General features: G+C 38.0%; 1 protein-coding gene across 11 annotated transcripts; it reads right to left on the bottom strand.

Annotated features, from left to right (window-relative positions):
• Positions 1-593: 593 nt before the first annotated feature.
• On the bottom strand, positions 594-22,790 carry LOC120632485 (zinc finger RNA-binding protein). 11 transcript variants are annotated; one of them, XM_039902285.1, is made up of 20 exons: positions 22,653-22,790; positions 22,323-22,462; positions 20,408-20,583; positions 17,200-17,332; positions 15,046-15,103; positions 14,330-14,456; positions 13,885-14,140; positions 11,250-11,545; positions 10,532-10,651; positions 10,147-10,227; positions 9,223-9,414; positions 9,047-9,135; positions 8,435-8,672; positions 7,887-8,010; positions 6,671-6,765; positions 4,817-4,912; positions 3,717-3,869; positions 2,712-2,807; positions 1,923-2,031; positions 594-1,480 (listed from the first exon to the last, which is right to left on the bottom strand). In XM_039902285.1, exons 1-20 carry the CDS (start codon positions 22,703-22,705, stop codon positions 1,410-1,412), a joined length of 2,703 nt encoding a protein of 900 aa, XP_039758219.1. In that variant the 5' UTR covers positions 22,706-22,790; the 3' UTR covers positions 594-1,409. The 11 variants fall into 11 exon arrangements, with proteins under 11 accessions (XP_039758219.1, XP_039758221.1, XP_039758220.1 ...); XM_039902287.1 differs by having other exon boundaries at positions 11,250-11,455; positions 15,046-15,139; XM_039902286.1 differs by having other exon boundaries at positions 9,223-9,411; positions 15,046-15,139.
• Positions 22,791-23,196: the final 406 nt, after the last annotated feature.

Raw genomic sequence — 23,196 nt, forward strand, 5'->3', positions numbered from 1 at the left:
GTTGTTGTTGTTGTAGTAGTAGTAGTCACCTTGGTACAAGATTAATATAGCGCTCGGACGATGTAGACGCTACAAGCAACGCTTACATTATTTTGAAGTGGGGGTCGCTACGAAAGAAAAGTTCAATAACATTTTGTATTTATTCTTTATTGACATTAATAATATTTCGAAGTAGGTAGTTGTTTCATATGGTAAATACAAAAAAATAGTTTTCCTCAATAGGAAAAAAGAAAGGTTCTTGCAAATATTTTAAATTAAGGTTCTCATTATAATTTAATCCCATTAATCTAATAAATATAACATCACACAACTGTTAATTTTGAATTAACACGAAATAATAAGCAAAAGAACTAAACACAGGGCATTAATTTCTTTAGCTCAATCGCGCAAAATGTATTTGCGAAGAAGTAGAGATAAACTAAATGTGTTTGCTGAACCATTTCTGTTCATTTGGCGTTGAGAACTTTAAAACTTAGAAATAAAGTCAAATGTAACTAAACAATGACATTTTTCAGCGGAAGCGGTGAGGCTGAGTTGCCGATAAAGGAACTAAATTCCAAGTCAAAAATACTGTGACCCTAAAATATATTAAAACAAACTTATCTATGACCATCTTTGTCCTCCTCCTGGAGCTAACGTTGCGCCCCTGCCTAAACAATTCGCTATCCCTGTCAAATCTTCCCCTTAAATTAGACACTAATTACAATATAGCTCGTATCCTATACTAACTAATTTTAAAATACTACCTCCAACTCTGGACTAAAACTATCTGAACTCATATCTTAAAATCCTTGTGTTTAATTCAAAAATAGTGATGATATTTTTTTCTATTATGTAAAAATATATATTAAAAGCATTGAAAATAATGCTTATTAATAATCCAAAATACACCGAAGCGATTGTAAGTGTTAGTTGCATTATATATGGAGATTGCTGAATTAAGAAGCCATCATTATAATATTAATTTATTATTTACCGAGTTTTGAGGATTTTAAATTATGAGTTTAGATGAAGTATTGTATGAAACTAACATAACTAGGTAGTATGAAAGTTTCATAAACTACTTTGTTATTTATTCATAATATAATGTAGTTTTGGACAGATCGATCAATGCCACAAAAATAATATTTATACAAGTTTGTGTGACAAAACGCGGTACACAAAATATATTTCACGCGAGGAGAGTCGCGTGCCGATGAGGACTATTGCGTGTCGTGTTCTAGAGTTGCATTTTCTCACCTAAAACTGATTTAATATACAATCTTGTATATCTTAGAAAATATTTTTTGGAAAATAATAATATATAATATTCACTATCAAATTTCAGATTGCTTTTCTTTTTTTCCGATGCTATAGCTAGCCCCAACGTTGCGAGACAGTCTCACACATAAGGGGCTATACTAAATGCGCTACTTCTTCGCATTCGAGCTGTTCTCGGATGCGTCGGTCTTCTCTTCTGTCTTGACCACCTTGCCCTCACCTGGAAAAAACATTGATATTAAGGTGTCTTGTTGGTTTAGTACTAGTATGCATACTTGACTGCGGATGACAAAGACCTGAGTTGGACTCCCGGGTTGGTGCTAAAATGTTGCTACAACTGTCTGTGCCATCCAGAGTTTGGAAATTAGTTTGTTGGGCTATCTGAGGCACTGATAAGCTAACAACGCCAATATCCATCGGTCGGTCGATTCTGTAGCCGAATTCTATATTCGAAAAATAATAGTGACAGAGCATTCGGATTAGTTGACCCTTTCCATGATAAAAATCATTACAATTATTTTTCTGTTCAATAGAACACAATTTTCTTTTCTGTCATAATTTTTGTTTTTCATTTGTAAATAAACCGTAATAAACGCGGACGTCAACGCGGGCAACAGCTGGTGTGACAATAATGATACAGGGCGTAGTGGGTCGACGATTACCGTTGGGCGTGTCCTGGTCGGCGTCGGTGTTGGAGCGCCTGCGCTTGCGCGGGAACTTCCAGCCGCCCGTCACGTGCTTCACCTTCGGTAGCGGCTCCATGTCCAGCACCTGCGGTACAGACGACGTGCACGTCCTCATAGTGTTCCATGAAATGGTTTAGACCGAAGGCGGCGTCATTATACAACACATACAGAGTGCCAAGTGTTACATTTTCTGCTTACATTTACTTATTCGATCCCGTGAAAGTAACTATTTTGCGTTATCGAAAAAGCGCTGTTTAATGTGTCATTACGGATTCACAGTATTTAAACTAGATGGCGCTCCTTCAATACTATATAAATCGTAATTACTTTCAAGTTTCACGTTATCTTACTATCCTGATTAATAATCCTGGTTAGGCCTCACTGGTACTTATTAATTCCTTATACCGAATCGTTATAAGGGATTAAAAGTACATTAATAAGTATTAATAGGCTACATTTAAGATAGGTAATCGGATTAACTATCTTAAATGTAGCTTTGATTTTGTTTTAACTCATATTGATATCATCAACGACCACAAAAATAGGGGCAAAAAATATGTCTGAAGACCTGTGCCAGTGATAAGCCTGCTTGCTTATATTTGTTGAAAAAAACCAATCCTTTTTTTTTTTAACCGTGAAATTAAGTCGAGCTAAAACCTGACATCGAAATCAAATATATCAGACGCAGGTCGACAAAACAATAAAACTTATATTTTTTTATCGGAGATTAAATTTTTCTTTATAAAATTTATCAATTTTTCATACCTTGTGAATTTGTCTAAAGGCTATTTGTCTCAGGAACTGTTGCGCTGATGCAGTCATGTCCTCCCGTTTCTGTGCAGGCATGTTGCCAAGGGCGTCCTGGAAACATGGTATGGATATACATTAATTTCCCGTTGGTGGACATAGTCTATTTATTTCCCATTGGTTGAATAGCCAGGCCCCGCTCCCATACGAGAGTGATAGAAAATAGAACTACTACGCTGCTTTAAGACAGTTTATTGGTTTAAGTCACAAGAAACTGTGTGTTTATTGGAATCGTTCTGTGCAACCTCGATGATGATGAGCTCACGCGTTATTTTAGATCAGCCAAACAGTAGTTTCCAAAATGTTTGCACACCCTGAAGCAATATATACATATTTCAGGGCGGCCTGAAGATAGGAGACTGCACATGCAATAATAATCACTTCTTTGAGTCGAGTATGACAAATTAGAACTTATTTGACTTTTTGTTGGTGCTGTGCAATGAGCCTGTTTATTAACTTCCAAACTTCCACCATTGTCAGTTGTTTGGGATACACACAATATGGTAGTTGGTACTCTAGCAAGGTGATACTTATGTCGATGCTCTCTGGTGCAGCTTTGAGCGCTGCGGTTCCCAGTGGAAAGTCGCGGGTACGATCTGGGAATTTTCGAAAGGGGCAATTTGGGAATTTATAATTTATGAATTATCTCTGGTTGTGGGAGAGGGCCGTCCGTGCAATATATAAAATGCGCCCAAGAGAAGTTTTAAGCGATAAATTTAAAAAAGCTAAAATAATGACGGTGCCTAATCAATACATATTTGAAAATTTAATTTATGTACATAAAAAGATATCAATATTTTTGTGAACATACATTAAATTTTCAAACATGTATTGGCATACAGACTGTCATTATTTTAACATCTTTAAATTAATCTCTTAATGACTCTCTCGGGCCCATATTATGGATCGCACGAACATCTTAGAGGTCAGTCAACGTCCAGCTCGTAGTGGACGGGCACTCACCACGAGCTCCTTCTCGCAGGGGTCGCGCAGGCCGGGCCCGTGCTCCAGGATGAGGCCGCCGGCCAGCGCCTCCATGACGCGGCGCAGCGCCTCGCCGGGCGACAGCGCGCCGTTGGCCGACTGCATGACGCCCGACACCAGCAGCTCCATGGCCTGCACAGCGCACACTTTACCGAGATGATCACTTGAGGCAAGGACAAACGCCTTCTCAACTATAATATTAGTAAGAATTAGGAATTTTAAAACCCACTAGGGGCTTCGAGATCTTTTTTTCTAATTTCCCATGAAATTATAAAAATCCAGTAAACGCTTATAACGTTTTGTATGGAAAATTAAATATGCTTCTTTTTATTTTAATTATCACAGGGTGATTCCTTATGAAAATATACTTTGCATCCTTCGACATTATATCGTTATTCGGTATCACGTTGTATAAATTATATTTAACTATATATCTTTTTAACCACACCCTCTGTAGTTTTTCTCGCACTTTCAAAGGTTGGCTGGTAAAAAGTTCAGTTATTTTTTTATTTTATTTATTTCATTAGATATACCAACGATACATTTAATTATAATTAATCATTTTAGATTATTGTACGAGTACCGTTATGACTTACAGGTATACACAAGATTGAAGTAAGTCCAGTTAAAAAAATAAAATTAAGTTAAAAGCAAAAATAGTAAGAATAAAAGTATTAATATTATAAAAATAATGATTAGAATTATTATAATATTACTCTAAGTTAAATTTCACCTTAAAGCTAAATAAACTGTCATGAAAAAATTCAATGTCAGGGTTTTTTTAACATGTTAAAAACATTAGTGATTCGGTTAATAGGTGAGAATTGTCCTAGTATTGGAAAATTTAGGAGTGAAGGTTTTTAACTCTGGGTATCTCGGAATACGACGGGGAACATTGATAGGGGCATCCAAAATATTACGATCAATTTTATAGAGTCAAGAGCTCAGTCACTTGCCTACGTTTTTCCATTATCGTCATATACATAAAACCGACCAAACACTCCCAACGGGATATGGCACTGAATCCCTGGATTCATTTACATGCTTTATTAGTATGGACTTAAAAAAATGTAACTCACGTAAGGGTTGAGCGGCGTCCAGTTGGGGATGCGGCGGCACAGGTCGCGCATGATGCGGATGATGATGACGCACGACTGCAGGCTCGCCGCTCTAGCCTGCGCACACAAGCGTCACTCCCACACTGCACCCACCTACCCCCTCCGCTAAGCTCTACGTAGCGCACGTCAACCGAAACGCAGCCCGGCCACACTCGGCTGTTTCGAGTATGAGTTCATTTACATGAGGCTGGCGGTTACTACTTAAAGAACAGTTGGCAGGTTGTCAATGAAAACAGGTTTCTAGATTTATTAATTTAAATCTTTCGTCTGTTATTTAAAATATAATGAACCGATGTTATTTGTCAGTTTTACTTCAGATTCTAAATTTAATTGTAAATTTCAGTATGTCTTATAGATAATATATGCTAACTTAATATTAAATGCAATTAAAAAAATTGAGCCTTCGGTTTTATACAGAACCTGAATACTTCCAAAATTTGAGACCCTAATTTTTTATATATTAATGCAGTATGTTAAATGTATATATAACAAGGTTAGACATCACGGAATGCTTTGCCATATAGACCGTAGCCACTTGCACCATGGATTTTTTTATCCAATTTCCAGGTTTTCAGGTTCATGTCTCGAAAATAACTGAATGTAGTTCGTTGCGTTTAAGTTAACGGGCGGCACAGTTGAGTGGCGGGGACACCGACGTGAACCGCCACGCGAGTCAAAGCGCTCATAAATGGGCTAGTTTTATGTTATTTTCTTTTTTTGGGAATTTCAAGACGTCGAGTTTCCATCTCTAGCGCGCAACTCGGTTAACAAAAAAAATACTTGGTTTAGCCCAATTACATGAAATCATTATAGCCCGTTTAAAAGCCACTTAATAGGATCTACTGCGTTTCCCTTCCTTATCCTACGGCGTAGCTAGGGGGGATTATTAATAAACATGAAAAATACTAATGCAATTAATTCTAAGAATATTGGTGTTCTATTCTCTTAACATTACGACAGGCCGAACTCGAGATTAGCTTGAGAAATTCAACATAAAATAACCCGTTGCTACATAGATAATATAAAGGTGTACCTAAAAAAAGGTGACTTAGATTTTGGTCCTTCACTATCTTAAAACGGCTAGATTACTATATAAATGTCTATATATATACAGGATTGTTTTATACTGTTCACATTGCAACTATCCCTTGCCCGGCCTGTAGTAATAAGTACATAATAAGATTCTGTGACTTGTAGTTAATTTCCTATCTAATATTATAAGGTCAATTCAAACTAGAGACGCCCCCCATGTCGCAGCTACGCCAATGAAGGTCTCCCAGAGGCTATCAAAGTGCGAGGAAACGCAGCTCTGTTCCTACGACTAGCACTCGTAGCCACATGTTCAAGGGAGCGGAAACTTATTGAGACAGTTATTTATTTTTTAACTAAAATAAACGCTACTTTAAATGGTAAACAAAAATAAACATGTGACTAAAAATACGTGCGCACTCCCACTAGGGCAGATAAATTGGGTCCGTTGCGTCGGATCTGTACTCGACAAGCGGGTCGTGTTGACAACATAGGAGGTTAGTTTTGTTTATTCTTTTTGTTAGACAAACTTTACTAAACAACCAGCAATCGAATTCGCAATCAACATTTACCTTGTTTGTGCTAACAAGAACGTAGGAAGAAATAATTAGTTGCAAGTGTTGACGCGTAGTAATTTCGATCGAAGCGGTCGGTGTAACGATTTGAATGTTATCAGAAGAATGAACAAAAGTTTAGATTAAAAAAGCACTTATAATCGGAAACGAGAATCTCGTGTAGGGGGGTGTCGGGGAGTGCGCACACGTTGCGTAATGTGGGCGAATGTACCTGGAACCACTTGGCGTGCCGAAGGGCGGCCAACGCGTCCAAACACTTCTGCCGCGGAAGCACGTCCTTGTCGTCTCGCTTTATGTCGCCGCCCTCTAGCGACAACAATACAAAGGGTGTTTGACCATCAATACATCGACGAAAACGGGGCAAACATGGGCACCTACGCGTGCCGTACGATGACCCGCCCGCGCATTGCGGCGTCGCCAACGCACAGACAGACTTCAACTTCAACGTTGATCCTAGCTTGTGGGACTCGATTCGAGATGATGCTAGTGTCGATACAATTAAAGGGGGCTTTGGGAATGTTTGCTCCGTTTCAGTTGACTATACCACTGCGGCGTGTGATCGCACGTGATATACGATGATCAAAAATCCTTTTCTTCTCGCCGCTTTGCTTATCCTACTCACACCTAAAAATAAGCATTCAACACAAATATGCCCGGCGGCGCCGGGCTGTAACTTTGAACAAATTATCTTTTCTGGTGAGAAAACAAATGGCATTAGAATATATAAAGATATAGACAAATATAAAGTAGATTCATTATAATAGATAGTTTGTTCTGAGAGTTTGTGACAGCGATGGGATTGCACGATTTCGACAACCCATTTCAACGGAAATACTAATACAAATACAAAATGCACAGTTTTATATAAATGATCACTGTTCCACACTGAAAACTGACGTGGTATTATCTTAAACGAATTAAAAACACTACAAGTGTATTTTATCACTCTTAAACTAATTCGGTTCCAATTTGTCAAGTATACAAAAATTGCTTGATAGAACTACCCTTATCGGTAAAGAAACAGTAAAACGATTTTATTTCTCCCATACCCCTTCCAAATAAGCGCGCTTCCGTCATAGACTGCACTATATATCACTTAAAAGGGAGGCCAGTGCAAACTTGCCTTACAATAAAATTTAAAAAGAATTGACTAACTGATAACTAAATAAACAATTTGGTAACTAGTAAATAATAGTTTGCGGTCATTGTCAAACTAAGCAAACAAACACTGGAATGAACCCTATTTTCAACGTATCCGTCGAGTCCGCGTCAGTGAGCAGTGTCATCGCGTCATCTAGACAAAACCGCTTGCAATGTCACGCAAAGTATAGTACAATCGTAATCTTGGTGCGAAACTGGGCGTGTCGAACATCGCTCGTGGGACGGATCTGATCCGGAGGGGTGGTCCGGTGCGGAGGGGGCCTCACCTGCGGGCTCCCGCATCACGGCGGAGGTGAGGCTGACGAGAACGTTGACCGTGCCGTCCGACACTTGCACGGCGCCTTCCGCTGGCTGCAGTTCTACTTTGTATTTGGTATCCTCGTTGGGACCCTGCCGACATCAAGTGAATTATTTTATTTCTCAGAATATATTTTTAAGCATGGCTCTTGGAGTCTTTGCACTCGCCCCTTCCCATACCTATCGCCCTGAACTCCAGGATTTAGCTTTTAGTTTGAAGGCAAAAAAATCATTTAATTTTATTCCTAGTAAGGTTATAAGTAAAGATATGTGCTGCTCCCAAAATAACACTTCCTTGTTTATCTGTCACACAATCTCATATTGTGTGGCAGATACGACTCAGCACTTATCGAGTGAGTGCCGATGCAATGAAAATGCATATTCCATCTTACTTCATGGATGAAGCAATAGGATGTGGATGAACTATTGGACCAACTAGGCCAGATATTCGTATGCATGCAATGTATGCAATGGCGGTGCAAGGAAGGAGCGGCTATGCACAGCTACCAGTACGCACCTTGACCTTGTTGAGGTGGTGCGGCAGGTCGGCCGCCGCGCGCTTGAGCAGCGTGATGGTGGGGCGGTCGTGGCACAGCACCACGAGGCGCACGTCGCGGTCGCCGCGCAGCAGCAGCCCCTTGGCCAGCAGCCCCACGCGCATGACGCCCTTGAGCGCGCGCACGCCCGGCCCGGCCGGCGCGCCCGCCGCCTCGCCGCCGCCCGGCGCCGCCTCGCCCTCGCCCACGAACGAGAACCTGACAGCACACTTCATGATACTCGATACTTTCTCTATATGTATTGTATGTTAACTAATTAAGTAAAGGCGACACATTTAGCGCATTTTTCACTTAACAATTATTCATTGTAAAGTCAATATTTCATTTCATTTCATTTCAATGGCTGGGCACAGGTCACACTCAGAGGAGACAACCGCACTGCTGCAATGCAAGTTGCGGGGCTTCAATGATTCTCATCATTACAGATTTCCTAACTGCAGGCTGGTGGTAATGAGAATATTTAATACAAAAACTTGGTCGTAAACATTTTTGAACCCAACCCCAGAAACTCATGCTTCCTCATTTCCATTCCCGCCGGGGTATTTGGCAGTGTGATGTCAATTTATACTTACAATTGGTTATCCCGACCGTCTTCTTTTCCCTCTGGCTTATCGTCTTTTTTGTCCTCAGTTTTGATAATTACCGCCTTAGCTGGTATACCCTGAAAAATAATAGTTATTTTACACATTAGCTTTTTTCGATCGATGCGCCATCTTCTTGTTCCATCAGTTATGATGGGGTGTCCTACCTTAGGTCGGCCGTGATCCGCCAACGCGTCGGACAGTGACTTGAGAGCCTTCTCGGTGTGCGACACGGCGCGTTGTATTTCCTGCAGCTGCTGCTCGGGCGGGTAGATGTCCGCGTGCTTGGCGAGCACGTGCCTGTCGTCCGACGTCTCGGGGCGCCGGCCCACCGGCCCGTAGCCCATGCCCATGCCCTGCTGAGTAATTACTTCTTTTTATTTATTTATTGTATTACATATTTTGTAGGTTCTTCTCAGCCTTAAGCCTTGTCGACTTGTCAGGGTACTGTACTGACTTGGTAACATATTAGTTCGTTTAATGCTGCCTGCTGATAATCGTTAACGTTAAAGGTCACAGTACTTGAGCAAAGCCCTCTTACCAGAGTCTAAGCTTTAAGCTCTATATATTCTCTATACAACTTGTTGAAAAATACTTTCATTAAAAAAAGCTTGGCTGTCGTAATAGATCCGTCAACTTTCGGGCTACCTGCCCTGCATGGCATCTAACTCTAGAAAGTAATTGGTTCGAACTTTTATTAGAAACTTAAAATATGACGACCCAGATAACAACACAGTACTGTTATAGATATAGTGCACTTGATTTTTTTTTATTTAATCATATATTTTTTTATTCATCATACAAAAAGTCTTTAAGCACACTAAACTAGACTGTTTACAATCAAAGATGCTTTATGCGAGACGCTGCTGACACCATTTTACACAAATTATTAATCTGTAATCAAATTAAACCACTAAGGAGATAGATACTTTAAAATACGATACGCAAATTCAAACCGCGTACAAAAGTAAGTAAACCACTTTAATTAAAGTTCAAGATTTTTCATTTGCTCTACTTTCAGTGGCCCACTAATGCAGGTAACAATGATGGTGTGACATGCAAATACCGCCCAACAATATCAATACACTTACATGGGCGTGGTGGTGGTGGTGCGGGCCGCCGCGCCACCAGTCGGCTCCCTCCCAGTACGCGCGCTCGTCTTCTTCCCCGGACTGACAAACAACGTGCAAACCATTGAAACTTAAAAAATATATATAATATAAATGTGTTGGAATTTTTCAAAGCGCTGTTTACATCTGTATTACCAAACCCTAATACAAAGAAATGTATAATTAGCAATTTACGATAAGTTAATGTCACGAAACGTACACTAGTTATATTTGAGATTAAAGCAGGGTGCAGAACGGAAATGCAGGAGGTCGGAATTCGCTGCGTCGGAGTAACTTGAACTATGTATATTATGCGATTCGGCCAACAGTCGGCTGGTCCGTCAATTGCTTTAACAAAGCATCTTACCTCATGCATGCGACGGCGAGCCCATAGCTCGTCCCGCACCATCATGCGCTGTGCTTTAGCTTCCGCCAGCTTGCGTTGGTGCATCGAAGGCTTCACCTTCACCTCTAAGTCCGGTTGCACCTGGAAACAAACGGTTGTTTTATGATCAACATTTCACTGTAGACCTATCTAACAATACCTATATAACAATGTAACCTATCTAACAATCATTATTTCTGGTTGAGTTATAATATTGGGGTCTAATATAACCAAACTACCATACATTATCATAAAGAGTTTAGGGCACACGTGTAGACCATCCTCATTAGAATCCGTAATCATCTGACTTTCGGATCTCTTGGCGGCGCGAAGCCACCAGGCTCGACGATTGTCTCAAACCTTTTACTAAATAATCACTGGATGATCCACGTGCATGTATACTTAATATTTCTGTGTTATTGTCCCATTTTATGATTGTTTCGTTCTGTTGTCGCATGGATTCGGCGACGACGAAGATAAGGGGGCTGGCTAAAAACTATTGCTGCGCTTTTTAGTATGCAGCTATACTGAGCCAGCTCCTTTATCACACATTTTTATTTAAAACACTATTTAACAATGTCACAATGTGTGATAATAAAGACGATTTTCTTTCTTCCTTACTTTATAAGGCTAACGAGTCTGTGATTTGAAATTCAACGCGGCAGCCAACGGAGAGCGCGGCTGTACAACAGTGGCGTACCTTCTTCTTGTACTGCAGGCGGTGGCGGCGGCCCTTCATGTGCATCTCCTTGGCGTTGGGGTCGTTGAACTTGCAGTCGCACAGCTTGCAGTTGAAGCTCAGCGCCTTGCCGTCGTCGCCGCGGATCTCCTCGATGTAGTCCTGCCCCACGGGCTGCACCTCGGGCTCCGCGTCGTCGTCGTCGGCCGCCTTGTCGTCCTCCTTGTCTGCGGGCCGCGCGACGCTTGAGGCCACGGTGCTGAGCCCGCCCGACGCCACGAACGACACCTTGGGCGCGCCCGCGACCGTCTTTTTGGCTAGCGGACGGGAAAAGTGCAAATTTTCTCTCACGTCATACTATCACAACCGACTTCCAAAACCTCACCCTAGCTTCTCTCCCTTAGCATAATCTTATTCAGGGGAAAGTGGAATTTTTTTTAATCGATCCAGCTTTTTTTTTTATCTTAGAAGAATGTAATGTTGCAGATTCTTTTTTAAGAGCTCATAAATTCGACCCTTTTTATAGTGATGACATTTCCTACCTTTTATCCAATGTAGAACGATTTTAACTTAACTTTTTTATTTCATACTTTAGTTGTTTCCACTTAAATTTTATTTGGTAGAAGAGATATACGACACAAATTCTCAATGGAACACAACAAGACACTAGTAATTAAAATAACAATTGATTAAACAACAATTAGTTATACGTGATATAATATGGAAGTCGGTTTCGTTTCTTTATTTAATCTTGCATACGGGATCAGGGGCGTGCATTTTGTTTTTCTCTGAACATTACTGAATAAGCTAAGCAGTACTGTTTGCTCGGAAGGTGTGCACGCCGCTAATGCATATTGCTTTTTGTGGGGTTCTGTTGGGCCTTTTCTACACTTAAACGGTTTCGATAAAGAAATATAATCTGATATCTGATAGAAGAAATATTTTTAACTGATATTTTTAAACTTCTTTCTGACACTTCAGTATATATACATAATATACTGTTCAAAATATAAATTGCCCTGACAGCAATACCAAATCATGTCAAAATTGTGATTGATAGCAGTTGCAATAGGCGATATCATAAAATAACATTTAGACATTCAACGGAAAACACCAATTTTCGTTTGGGAGTCCAGTGACTAATCTTATAAAAAAGAAACAACTTGGCTGTAACTTTTGCAGTTTCTTTTCTATGCAAAAATAAAAGTTCAACAGTATAAAAGGCCCACGCAACACACACTCCATATCTGTACCGTGTGTTAGCAAGTAGTACTTACTACGAAGGAGAAAATTTGACTTAGCAACAAAAAGCCGGGCGCGCAATACAGATATGATATTGTGGCGTACGGGGGGCTCAGCACAATTATAGCGACATACTCATAATATGTTCTCCACATTAAACCCAATTATTAAAAATAACAAGTATTCCACAGATTTATTTCAGGAAGGGGCATGCCACTGCAAGTATAATGAGATTATTGACAATATTTTATTAGTCCATCTAAAGGTAGAATTAGATTAGCATAAAGAAAGTATATTTTCATAGGGACTGAACAGAATCTCATTTGAATACACCAACAAAACAGCATACTTATAGATGGATTCATAAAGTAAACTACTTCGTTTTAAAATTTCAAGGCAAGGATTTTTTTCTTTTGTTAAAAAATTGTGATAATTTTTAAGAGCATGGAGAACATATTATGAGATATAAAATATTCAAAATAAAGGGAGACAGTATACAGAACAACCAAATACGAATAGTTTGCCATAAGTTTTAAAATAATTTTACTACAGTAACACAAATTTACCTTTAGAAACAGATAACAACATACATCAACTATCTACTCAATACATAAAATAATATATTGGTATCTAGAATTTATCTTTAATATAATCTGAAAAAGTAATTTTTTATAATCTGAAAACATTAAAGTATGTGATGTCAATTATGTATTTAATATAATGAAAGTAATTGTAATTTTACTGATTTGTACAACATGCATTGTATTAAGTTTGTTGTTAAATGATTAATATGACAACGCTATGCTATGATAACACGTAAATATGCATGCGCCATTTGAAACACTGAGCATGCTTAGACTATATATTAGTGATTAATGTATATATTTATATATCCTATTATAAATATATACATTAATCACTAATGCAACAAAAAATATTATAAATGTCACAGTAATTTGCATGACTGACTGTGATCAATTTCTGCTAGCAAGTTTAAAGGCAACAAACTGCCACAGTTGGCTTATAGTGCTGAAATGTTGGTTGTAATGTAGAAAATATTTTATATGGCCTCAGTGATTGTTAAGGGGATATATTATTTTCATCTCAATTATTACTAGAACCAATGTTAATGGAGTAAAGATGAAGATCGATTTAAGCTTAAAATTTTCACGATCCAAATTTATTTGAAATAAAATACGGATGTGTGTTTACTATAAGTATGTTCGGGGTTCGGGTTTTTTTTAACGAGCAGTGTGCGTTCGTCTGCGAAAACTTAATGCTGAAATACCGTATATCAGTCAAGTTTACATTAGTATAAAAACGTTATTGCCAGTATAATAAGATGTACACAATTGAATGTAAACGTAACATATAGGGGCATACAATGTCGAATCGTGTATGTGAGTACTCGTACCCGGCGTCAGCTTGGTGGGCTCGGTGGAGGGGATGGGCTTGCCCAGCATGGTGTGCAGCTTGACCACCTTCTGGTGCTTGATGCCGCGCACGTGCGCCGCGTACGCGTCCGCGCCCGTGCACGTGACGTCACACAGCTCGCAGCGCAGCGCCGACGCGCCGCACGCGCGCGCGCCCGCGCCGCCGCCCGCCGCCGCCACCTTCACGGCCGCTTCCTTCTTCTTGTGCTTCTGCCCTTCCAAGTGCTCCTTGTAGGTCTGCGCGGCGGAGATTATAATTCAATCGCGACGAAGTTGCAAGGGTACAAACGAACCTTATCACAAGTATTTTCAATAGGGACTTTGTCTGTTTGAATGAATTTAGTTCATTTTTGATATTGTCAGATGGTTTGAAGCGAAAAACGTTTTTACTTTTAAAACCCTATCAGAGAATAATAGATAACAAACCTGTGGGCCGGCGCACGAGATGCGACAAACATCGCAGTAGTGCAGTTGTTGCGCCTTGGGCTGCGGCTTGGGTCGCCGCTGCGGAGTGGCGCCCACGCCAGTCTTGTTGTAGTTCTTCCAGCCGCTGCTGTACGAATATCAGAACAAATTAAGATCGTTTCAACAACTATTAGTATTTATTACCTAGACCTATTTCAGCAACTAAGAGAATCCGATTTTATTTGTACACCTATTTTAAGATCGGGCTGCCGATCGTCGCTTCTATGCCCGTATGTGATACTTGAACAATCTAATAACACAGCTTAACTTAGCTGTGGTGGAACAAATAGGAATTCGTTAAGAAAGAATACCGAAAAAATAACTCAAGCAATTGTTATGTGTTAGGTAAATACTGCCTACTAATGGTTCCAAAATTAACTGTTTACTAAACGATTGCACTCAAGCACCAAACAGTCGTATATTTGGTGTTTTACATTGAAGATTTTCATCAGATCCCTATAAAATTTAAAAGTGACCTTATAAGCGTTGTGTTATTATAAAAAGAAAGACAAAAAAGAATCATAAAAATGGGTTCAGATTCTTCTTTAGGTGTCTTTCCACTTAGTAAAGGCAGTCAAATTTTGTAAAGTCAAATATTGCCAAATTAAACTCTCGTCAAAGTGACCTATTTTTCTAATTCTCATAATTATAGTAATATGGTTGGTTTTGTAACTTACCCGCCCCCGCCAGTTTTGTTCTGCTGCGCCACATACATGCTCGCTGCGTTGTAGAGAGCTGTATCATAAGCAGAGTTGCCCCTGTTAGCCGTCTCTACAACAAATCGCGAGATCGCCTTGAAGTCTTAGAGCCTCTCACTCAAATTTAATGTATATTGTATTGTACAAGAGACTGGTATAGTATTATGACTTTATAATGGAAAAGATAGTTTAAGATTGTGGCGAAATCGCGTATATTCACATAGACTTTACATACACATACAATAAAAATCTATTTATAATGAATTATATACTAAGGTACAAAGATTTAGATCGTATATATATATATATATACCCTTAATCTTAAATTTTGGCTAGAAAAAAGTAAGTATAAAGAATTTATGAAATAAAGATATTTTTGACTTTGACTTTAAGTTTACCGATTTATCAAATGATGTATATTTAGTCTGGTTCCTATTAATAAATCTCATAGCTTGACTAATCCTTGACATTTTCTTACTTTGTCGTCTTTTTTTAATTAAACACGTGATTGTACTAAGGTACGACTCAGGTACAATTTGTTACAGTTGCAAAACATCATGTACCACATGTGGAAATTTAAGTATATGACAAAATAAATGTTATAAACTAATCAGGACATACTTCAATGTCTGCATTTGTAAGAAACCGAACCTGACCCATACATGAAAACAGTGTCATTTTTTTCTGTCAATGTTTTTATGTATCAATTGTATCAGGGCATATCTATAGATTGATTTAAATCTTTGCTACAAACTACAAACATTATAACCATTTTAATAAGCCAGCCGCCTTAGATAAACCATCCAACATTTTTACTTGATGTAGATTATATATGTATGTAAGGTACAGGTTAAATTGGCAGTTTTGTTTAGAATGAAATTTCCACACTCACGATGTAGCTATTTTCGAGCATCGTGACACTATACGGTCAAAGTAAAATTGATCTTCCTTGTAAATATATATCACTGAATAATTTGTAATATTACAAATGTGACAGTTTGTTCATTGGTCTTAGTATGGTGCAGTATAATTGGTGTTTATAATATGCGTTGTAAATGAACTAAACTTTACTATATACTTAGTAATTTATGTATCAATTGAATTTTTATTGGTCTCTCAAACACGCAGTAACGAAAGAACGTATTGATGTGTTGTTAGATAGGTTACGGACGAGTGTCATAAAACCAGAAAATGCAACTCCTATAGGATAAAGCTAAAGTTTAATTCTGTTATAACCTCTCCAAGCAAATTTCACTTTTATTAATTGGGAAAAAGGGATAAGAACATAAGAAGAAAAACCTGTTATTTCCTTATAAAAGTATGGATAGCACCTAAGACTGTAGACTCTATTGTTAGCTAACTAAGGCTGTGATCAATTTTACTTTGACGTTGATGTTTTCACACTGAAAATGTATGTATGTGTGTAAATTTCATACTAAGGTAGCAAATCAAATGTGGCGTTTTAAAATGGCTGGACTACATTATTAAATAGAATTACAAATGACATGAAATATATAATAATGATGTTAATATAAACTTATATATAGATGACATACCTCATGTTATTTATATGAAAATATGAGTATCTCTGGTATATTTGTGTAGTATTAGGGCATATGCTCTTGTGTTGTTTACAAAAGGGAGTAGGGCATTCAAAGTAGAACTGGCACTTTTAAGCCCTTAACAATTTGACTATTGTAATACCTGTTCCATACACATCGTCATTGCACATACAACATTAAAGATTATCATTATACCAACTTTTTAAAAGCAATAAAATTCAATGATCAATAAGTAAAAACACAATACTTTTTGAAATCCATACTGCGTTCTCACATAGTTATATGAACTGTTTATTATTGTTTTATATGGCCAAATAAGTGGATGAAGTGGGAGAAGGTAAACATTACGTCTCCCCGAGGAATAAAATGCCGCCTGGCCAAGCTAGCCGAGCAGAAGGTTTTTATAGTTAAAGTTAGCTCATGTCTGCAATCTCACCTGGTAAGTTATGGTGGCAAGGGGCAGTTATATGAATGCAAGCAGAGGTGGGGCGTGTGGAGTGTGTGCAGTGCGGAGTGGTGTGGCGGGGTGTGTTGTGGCGGGGTGTGGTGTGGCGGGGTGTGGGGCACTCACGCTTGGCGGGCTGCGCCGCGGGCGCCGTGTAGGGCTGGCTGGGGTAGGACGCGGCGGCCGTGGTGGCGGTGTACACGCTGCCGTACGTGGCCTTGGCGCCGCCGCCGCCGCGCGCGCCGCCCTGCCCATACTGCTTCGTTATACCACCACCCGCACGTTAATATCATCCACTACGTCACGACACAGCAGACAGGAGGATGCCCACGTATTGCTTTATAATATACGACTTGATTTTTGGCATAGAGTCAGTTGAAAGAGCCGATAGTGATATAGGCTACTTTTTATCCCAGGGAAACAAATGGTTTCCACGGAAAAAACCGTAAACAACTGGAAGATAGCGGGCAAAAGCTAGTTAATTGATAATTTAGTTACGCAATAAAATTATATTAAATTTGTAAGTATGTATTACAACTGTAAGCCGAGAGAGTTTAGAGTGAAATCTGCCAATCCGCACTTGGACAGCGTGATAAACTACGGCCCAATCCCTTAACTAATGCTGAGAAGTCACCCCAGGACAAAAAAAGCTAACATTGCATTTATTTAATTTATATTTTTAATCTGTTTCAAATCGTTAATAAATTATTTATTGCGGTTTTTTTCTCCTGCAAGTTCTGGGCATTCTCCTTTGTTTTAATAAACAATAGTAATAGCTAATTCTATTGACTAAAGGATGTAAAGAACTAATAATATATTCAAATGAATATCTCTAAATCCTCGATATTGATGAATTACTCCTACGGCTACTACAGTGTGGGAAAAAAACACTATATTAAAAAACTACAATTATTAACATAAAAAACATACACCTTATCAGTAAAATGCATACAGAGGGTATGCACTAAGCGGGCAGATGATATAAAATGAAAAAATCTCCAGCAGGGCTAGCACAGGCAGTAGACAAAAATTATATTCTCCGATATAATTAAAGTGTCCACCTGCTAAAGCACGGAAACATGGAATAGCAGAAGTTTATCCCGTTGATTATTACACACATATTATTTGGATATTTTTTCAACTGGTGCGCCAGTGCTCTGAAAGTTGATGAAGCTGTAGGATAATGTAAATTTTTATCCTTTCCCCGGGGAGATAATTGTCTCCTGCCCATTGCCGTGCTGTAAGAGTTATAAGATACTTAAGGGTAGGCATTGAGTCATAAAAAATCTACCCTTAAGTTTTTATAACTTGTAAGGGAGATTTTCTTCATTTTATAATATCTGCATACCCTGTGCATACCCGCTATGCACGCCACAGCCACCTTATAACCTGCAACTCTGAAATCTATATCTGTTCGTGTGTAGTGACTTTACTACTGTTTTGGAAAGGGGATTCTACTAAAAATGCCTTAAAGAAACTCGGCTTTTCAAAACTCATTTTTTTCAGTATCAGTCTAGCAATACCTAAGTTTATGTGCTAATGAAAGAATAAATTCAGCTAAGAGAAATGCTAAATTATTATGAAAATATATTATTAACAAATTAAGCTAAAAAGTAAGTTAGTACATAATAATCTCATTATAACCAACTTTTTTAGATTTAATGAAACTACTTTGTTTCATTAAATCTAAAAAAGTTGGTTATAGTTTTTAAACATGTTTGTAAGTGAATCTTGTTTAAATAATAGAACAGATTTAAATTAAATTCGAAACAAGCCCATGACCCTGTTGGTATAAAGTCAGATTGAAGACATTGTTCCTTCACCAGGTAATGAGTTTATCTTAATATGAACTGCAAGTACTACAAAAGCTAGTATGGTGTTTGTGAAACGCATATATTGCAATTCTACTTGTTTTGTTCAAGTCTGGCGGCTTGTGGATCCAATAATTTTGATATTCACCTCAAGATAAACATAAACATTGTACAAAGAAAAATAAAATCCACCAATACATGCTTCAGATTAAACTTACTCTTCAGCACTCTTTCAATGCATGATTCGTAAGCCTATTAACCTATTTACTGAAGTTTTCTGTTTTAATCTCATTTGAAAACCAAACTAATGTTTGTTGTTTTAATCTTATTTAAAAAACTGACCAATGTTTTTCTTATTTTATAAATAACATAATATAACCTTTTGGGCACCAGATAAATTGGACTAATTTAAGCAAAACTTTCAAACGTACTTCCTTCTACAAGCAAAACGACCAGGAATTTCTTACCTTATTAACTGTGCTGATGTGCCTATATAATATACTGCCAAGCATTTTGCTTTCCAATATATGCAGCAAGGAACGAATTGTATTAAAACCTATATTCCTTCTACTATATAGTATGCAAAAATCTTAAGACTGCATCATCTTTATTTTTTAAAATATGTTTCTTCCTAGTTTTGTCCTACATTGTGGTTGGTTAAATTGTCAAGCACCCATCCCTCATTTAATAAAATGATACAACGTACGATAAACAACACTGCTCTCATTTAAGCAATTATAGGAATCTTGTGTCCAGCTATGGGAACCACTCCAAATTGTTACATTCGCCATACAAGCTGCTGAGAGGTAATAAGACATTTGTTTATTTATATATCAGACAACAACCGTCTTAATTACTACAGCAATTATAACTGCATATTATATAAACCAGTCATCCCCTTATTGATAAATGTGTCATAACAAGAGGGCAATTTACATAGTTACTTCATTACATGTAATTATATCTAAACTGTCCTGTAATAAGCAATAAATTAAATTGAATTTGAAATATGTGCCTTTGAAATGTTGTGTTGGAAAAGGATGCTACATATACCATGGACCACAAGAGAAGAAATGGCAACAACAGGCTCCCCACATTGTTACCAAAATATTTTAGGTCACATTTCCAGATGCCTGCCTACGCTGAGTAACTTGGATAAACTAATAGTGGTAGGAAAGCTGGAGGGTTATAAACCAAGAGGCCTAACACCATTAAAAAGGCATAGCATAACAGCATGGAAAGTTGTGTAAAAGTGACAAAAGAGCTTGAATGAAGATAATGACAACAAAGAACAAAAGAAGAAGAACCTCAGAATGTTACAACACTGCATAACTATGTCAATACTACACCATGTTTATTAGTAAGGAAAAATTACATAATTTTTCCCCCTCTTCCCTTGGGTAGACAAGGGGGATACAACAGAGTGGGCAACAGGGTCCTCTGTGGTACTAGTACCATCCATGGACTGCTATGGGTTATAAATGACGATGACATAAAAATAACAATATAAAAATAACAAGTACCTGAGCGTATGTAGCAGGTGTGGAGTAGGCCGGCTTGGCGGTGGTGTCGTAAGCCGGCTGTGGCTGCGGCGGGGCAGCAGTGGGATAGGCGGCCGCTGCCTGCTGGTAGTAGGCACTCTTGCTGGCGTCGTAAGCCGAAGCCGCCGCTGCCGCCGCGTGAGCGTGCGCGTGTGCCGCTGCAAAGATATAACAATCCATACATTATGACCCCAGCACTTTTACCACAACAAGAGCAGAGCAGTGGAGAAGCATTTTCAAGAGGTAAGATTGTCAAGCGCCCAGCTCTTATATAATAAAATAAACAGCACAATCTTCTAATATTGACTTTCACAGGGAAGAATATAAGTTAAGTGAATATAAAACGGGAACCGATTAAATAGAAAATAGATGATTTGAGGATTGGACTGTACAAAATTCTGAAGAAGATTTCTAGCTCAATTTATGAAGTTGATACAGGACGCAGCATAACAGAATCAAATCTCTACCAAAACTTTCTCCAGTTTTTATCAATGAATGAACAATTACATACATCACCAAATGAAATTGTTATTCTCCAAAGGGGAGAGATGTAAAGAACTCTTTTCTCAAGTTCATATATCAAACCTTTTCTTAAAGTCACCAATGTTTTTTTACAATGATAAGTTACATTTAAAAAGATATTTAAGAGTTTATTTTAAGAAGAAATGATTTGATTTTAAAGTCCTGTAGTAAGTCACAGAAACACAATTTCATCTTTATTTCAACTACCCATTAAAGGGAGTATTATAAACATTATTATATATATATAAAAACAGTACCATTATATTATTGATAAGTTTTTATTTCAAATTACACTTCTGGTGGTGCAGGAAATGGTGATAGCCCAGTGGTTAACACTTCAGCCTCCCTATCAGGGGATTCAATAATGCTTGGTGTATTAAATTTTACTGCTTAAACTGTGCAGTGAGGAACCCTGCATGCCTGCAAAGTTGTCCATATTTCCAAAAGCACATTAAGTCTACTAATTAGAAGCCAGAATAGTGAACAGCCTTAACCATTGATTCTGAGAGGCCTGTGCAGTGTTAGAAATTAAACTGAGAATCTTTTGATCCATACTCAAACATTCTAATGACAATTAAGCATTATTATTTTACTTCACATTTCCCAACATGTCATCAAATCAAATCAAATTCTTTTATTTGCATAAAACATTGTAGGTATACACGTTTAGTCATAATATATGACATGCAAATCTTAATTTAAACAAATTCATTTATGTAAATAATTAAAAAAACATCAAATTTAAAATAATCAAAATAATCGGCTGAATATAATAAAATTTCATTAATTTTACTGTATGGAATAATAAACGTGGAATGTCAATTAAAAAATAACTAATATTAATTATATTTTATTATCCAAGAACTCCCTTACGAGTAATAGCATTTATCAACCAACCAGTCAACCAACCAATATCCTGTTCATAGGTAGACACTTTTCACAAAATAAAGTATTAGGTTATGCTATCATTAATATTTTGGTTAAATAAAAATATATCTACAAGTAGTTCTTTTAAATTCACAGTAAGACACTACTAATTATTATTACTTTGTAAAGTCTAATAAATTAGGTACCACTTTTATGTACAAATAATAGTGCATCGACTTTTACACCTCATACAACTTGATAGTTCAATGACATTGAATTATTTATATAGCTTCACTGATGTTTTCGTCTTTTTACTTATTTTTTCGTGTTATGGAAAATTGTCTGTCACTTAAGGTTAGCAAGTATTGATTTCTAGCTGTGAGTCACATTTTGCGATGTCAATTCGTCGATGGTGATGGGAAATATGTTGCTTGTTTTTGTTGTTTCAGTTACTAAAGCGTCAAAATATCATTAATTATTTACTAAGTAGTCGTACCATGGAGATTACCTTGCGTAGCCGCCGCGGCTTGGTAAGCAGTGTCGTATCCTGTCGCTGCGGCGCGCTGAGTCCCGTACGTCGCGGCGGTCGCAGCCGGCGCCACGGCGTACCCCGTCTGGCCGCCGTAAGCCGCACTAGCCGTAGCCGCACTTTAAACACAATAAACACCTGCACACACCAAACTACGCCGCTTTCCCAGCAAAAATATCACGATCAATACAGAAAAGACGCCATTTTGATTACATAGAAATGCGAGCACAAGGCTGCGTATCACATCATGTTTGATATCTTGACATCCAAAGCTGTACTTGACCCATAATAAAACGCTAATTAACTTACCCGTATTGGGTTCCTCCGTGGGTAAACCCAAAATAATTATTTGCTGCCATCATTTACCAATTTTCCGCGTAGAAACTATACGCACACTTCTGGGCGGAAAACGAGAAATAAAAGACCGGCGTTTTGTCTTTGACAGAAAAAATATGGCGACTAAAATGCATAGACAAAATATGTTGAAATGACAACTAGCGGAAACGGAAATAAATATATTAAAAGATGCGTTCCTGTTAAGCGTTTCATAAAACAACAAAAAAAGTTTATTAAAGATCACAATCGCACGAATTTAAGTACACAATGCTTTTTGAACTCAATCAAAATAAGTATTGATCGCTTTAGTAATCGAGTAAAAAACAATAGTGTATCACAAAACATACTATAGCCACCGAGGCTAATCTGAATAGGGAGGTGAAAGTGTGATTGAAAATCAATGTCGATAAAAATTCTTGATGTCTACAATTCGGTAGTATGAGCTCTGCTTTCATATGACGGCTATCAGTATTTAGTAAGATTGCTTTTTAAGAATCAGCAATAGAATCACTGACAA

The sequence above is a fragment of the Pararge aegeria genome, chromosome 20, assembly GCF_905163445.1.
Source record: "Pararge aegeria chromosome 20, ilParAegt1.1, whole genome shotgun sequence".
Lineage (NCBI taxonomy): Eukaryota > Metazoa > Arthropoda > Insecta > Lepidoptera > Nymphalidae > Pararge > Pararge aegeria.

Bases quoted from the DNA above. Each gene is read 5' to 3' on its own strand.
- LOC120632485 (XM_039902277.1), bottom strand. From the start codon at position 22,705: ATGATGGCAGCAAATAATTATTTTGGGTTTACCCACGGAGGAACCCAA. The intron at 17,333-20,407 runs GTACTTGTTATT...GGTATAACGAAG, and splicing joins CACCTGCTACATACGCTCAG to CAGTATGGGCAGGGCGGCGC. The intron at 14,457-15,045 runs GTAAGTTACAAA...ATATTCGTACAG, and splicing joins AACAAAACTGGCGGGGGCGG to CAGCGGCTGGAAGAACTACA.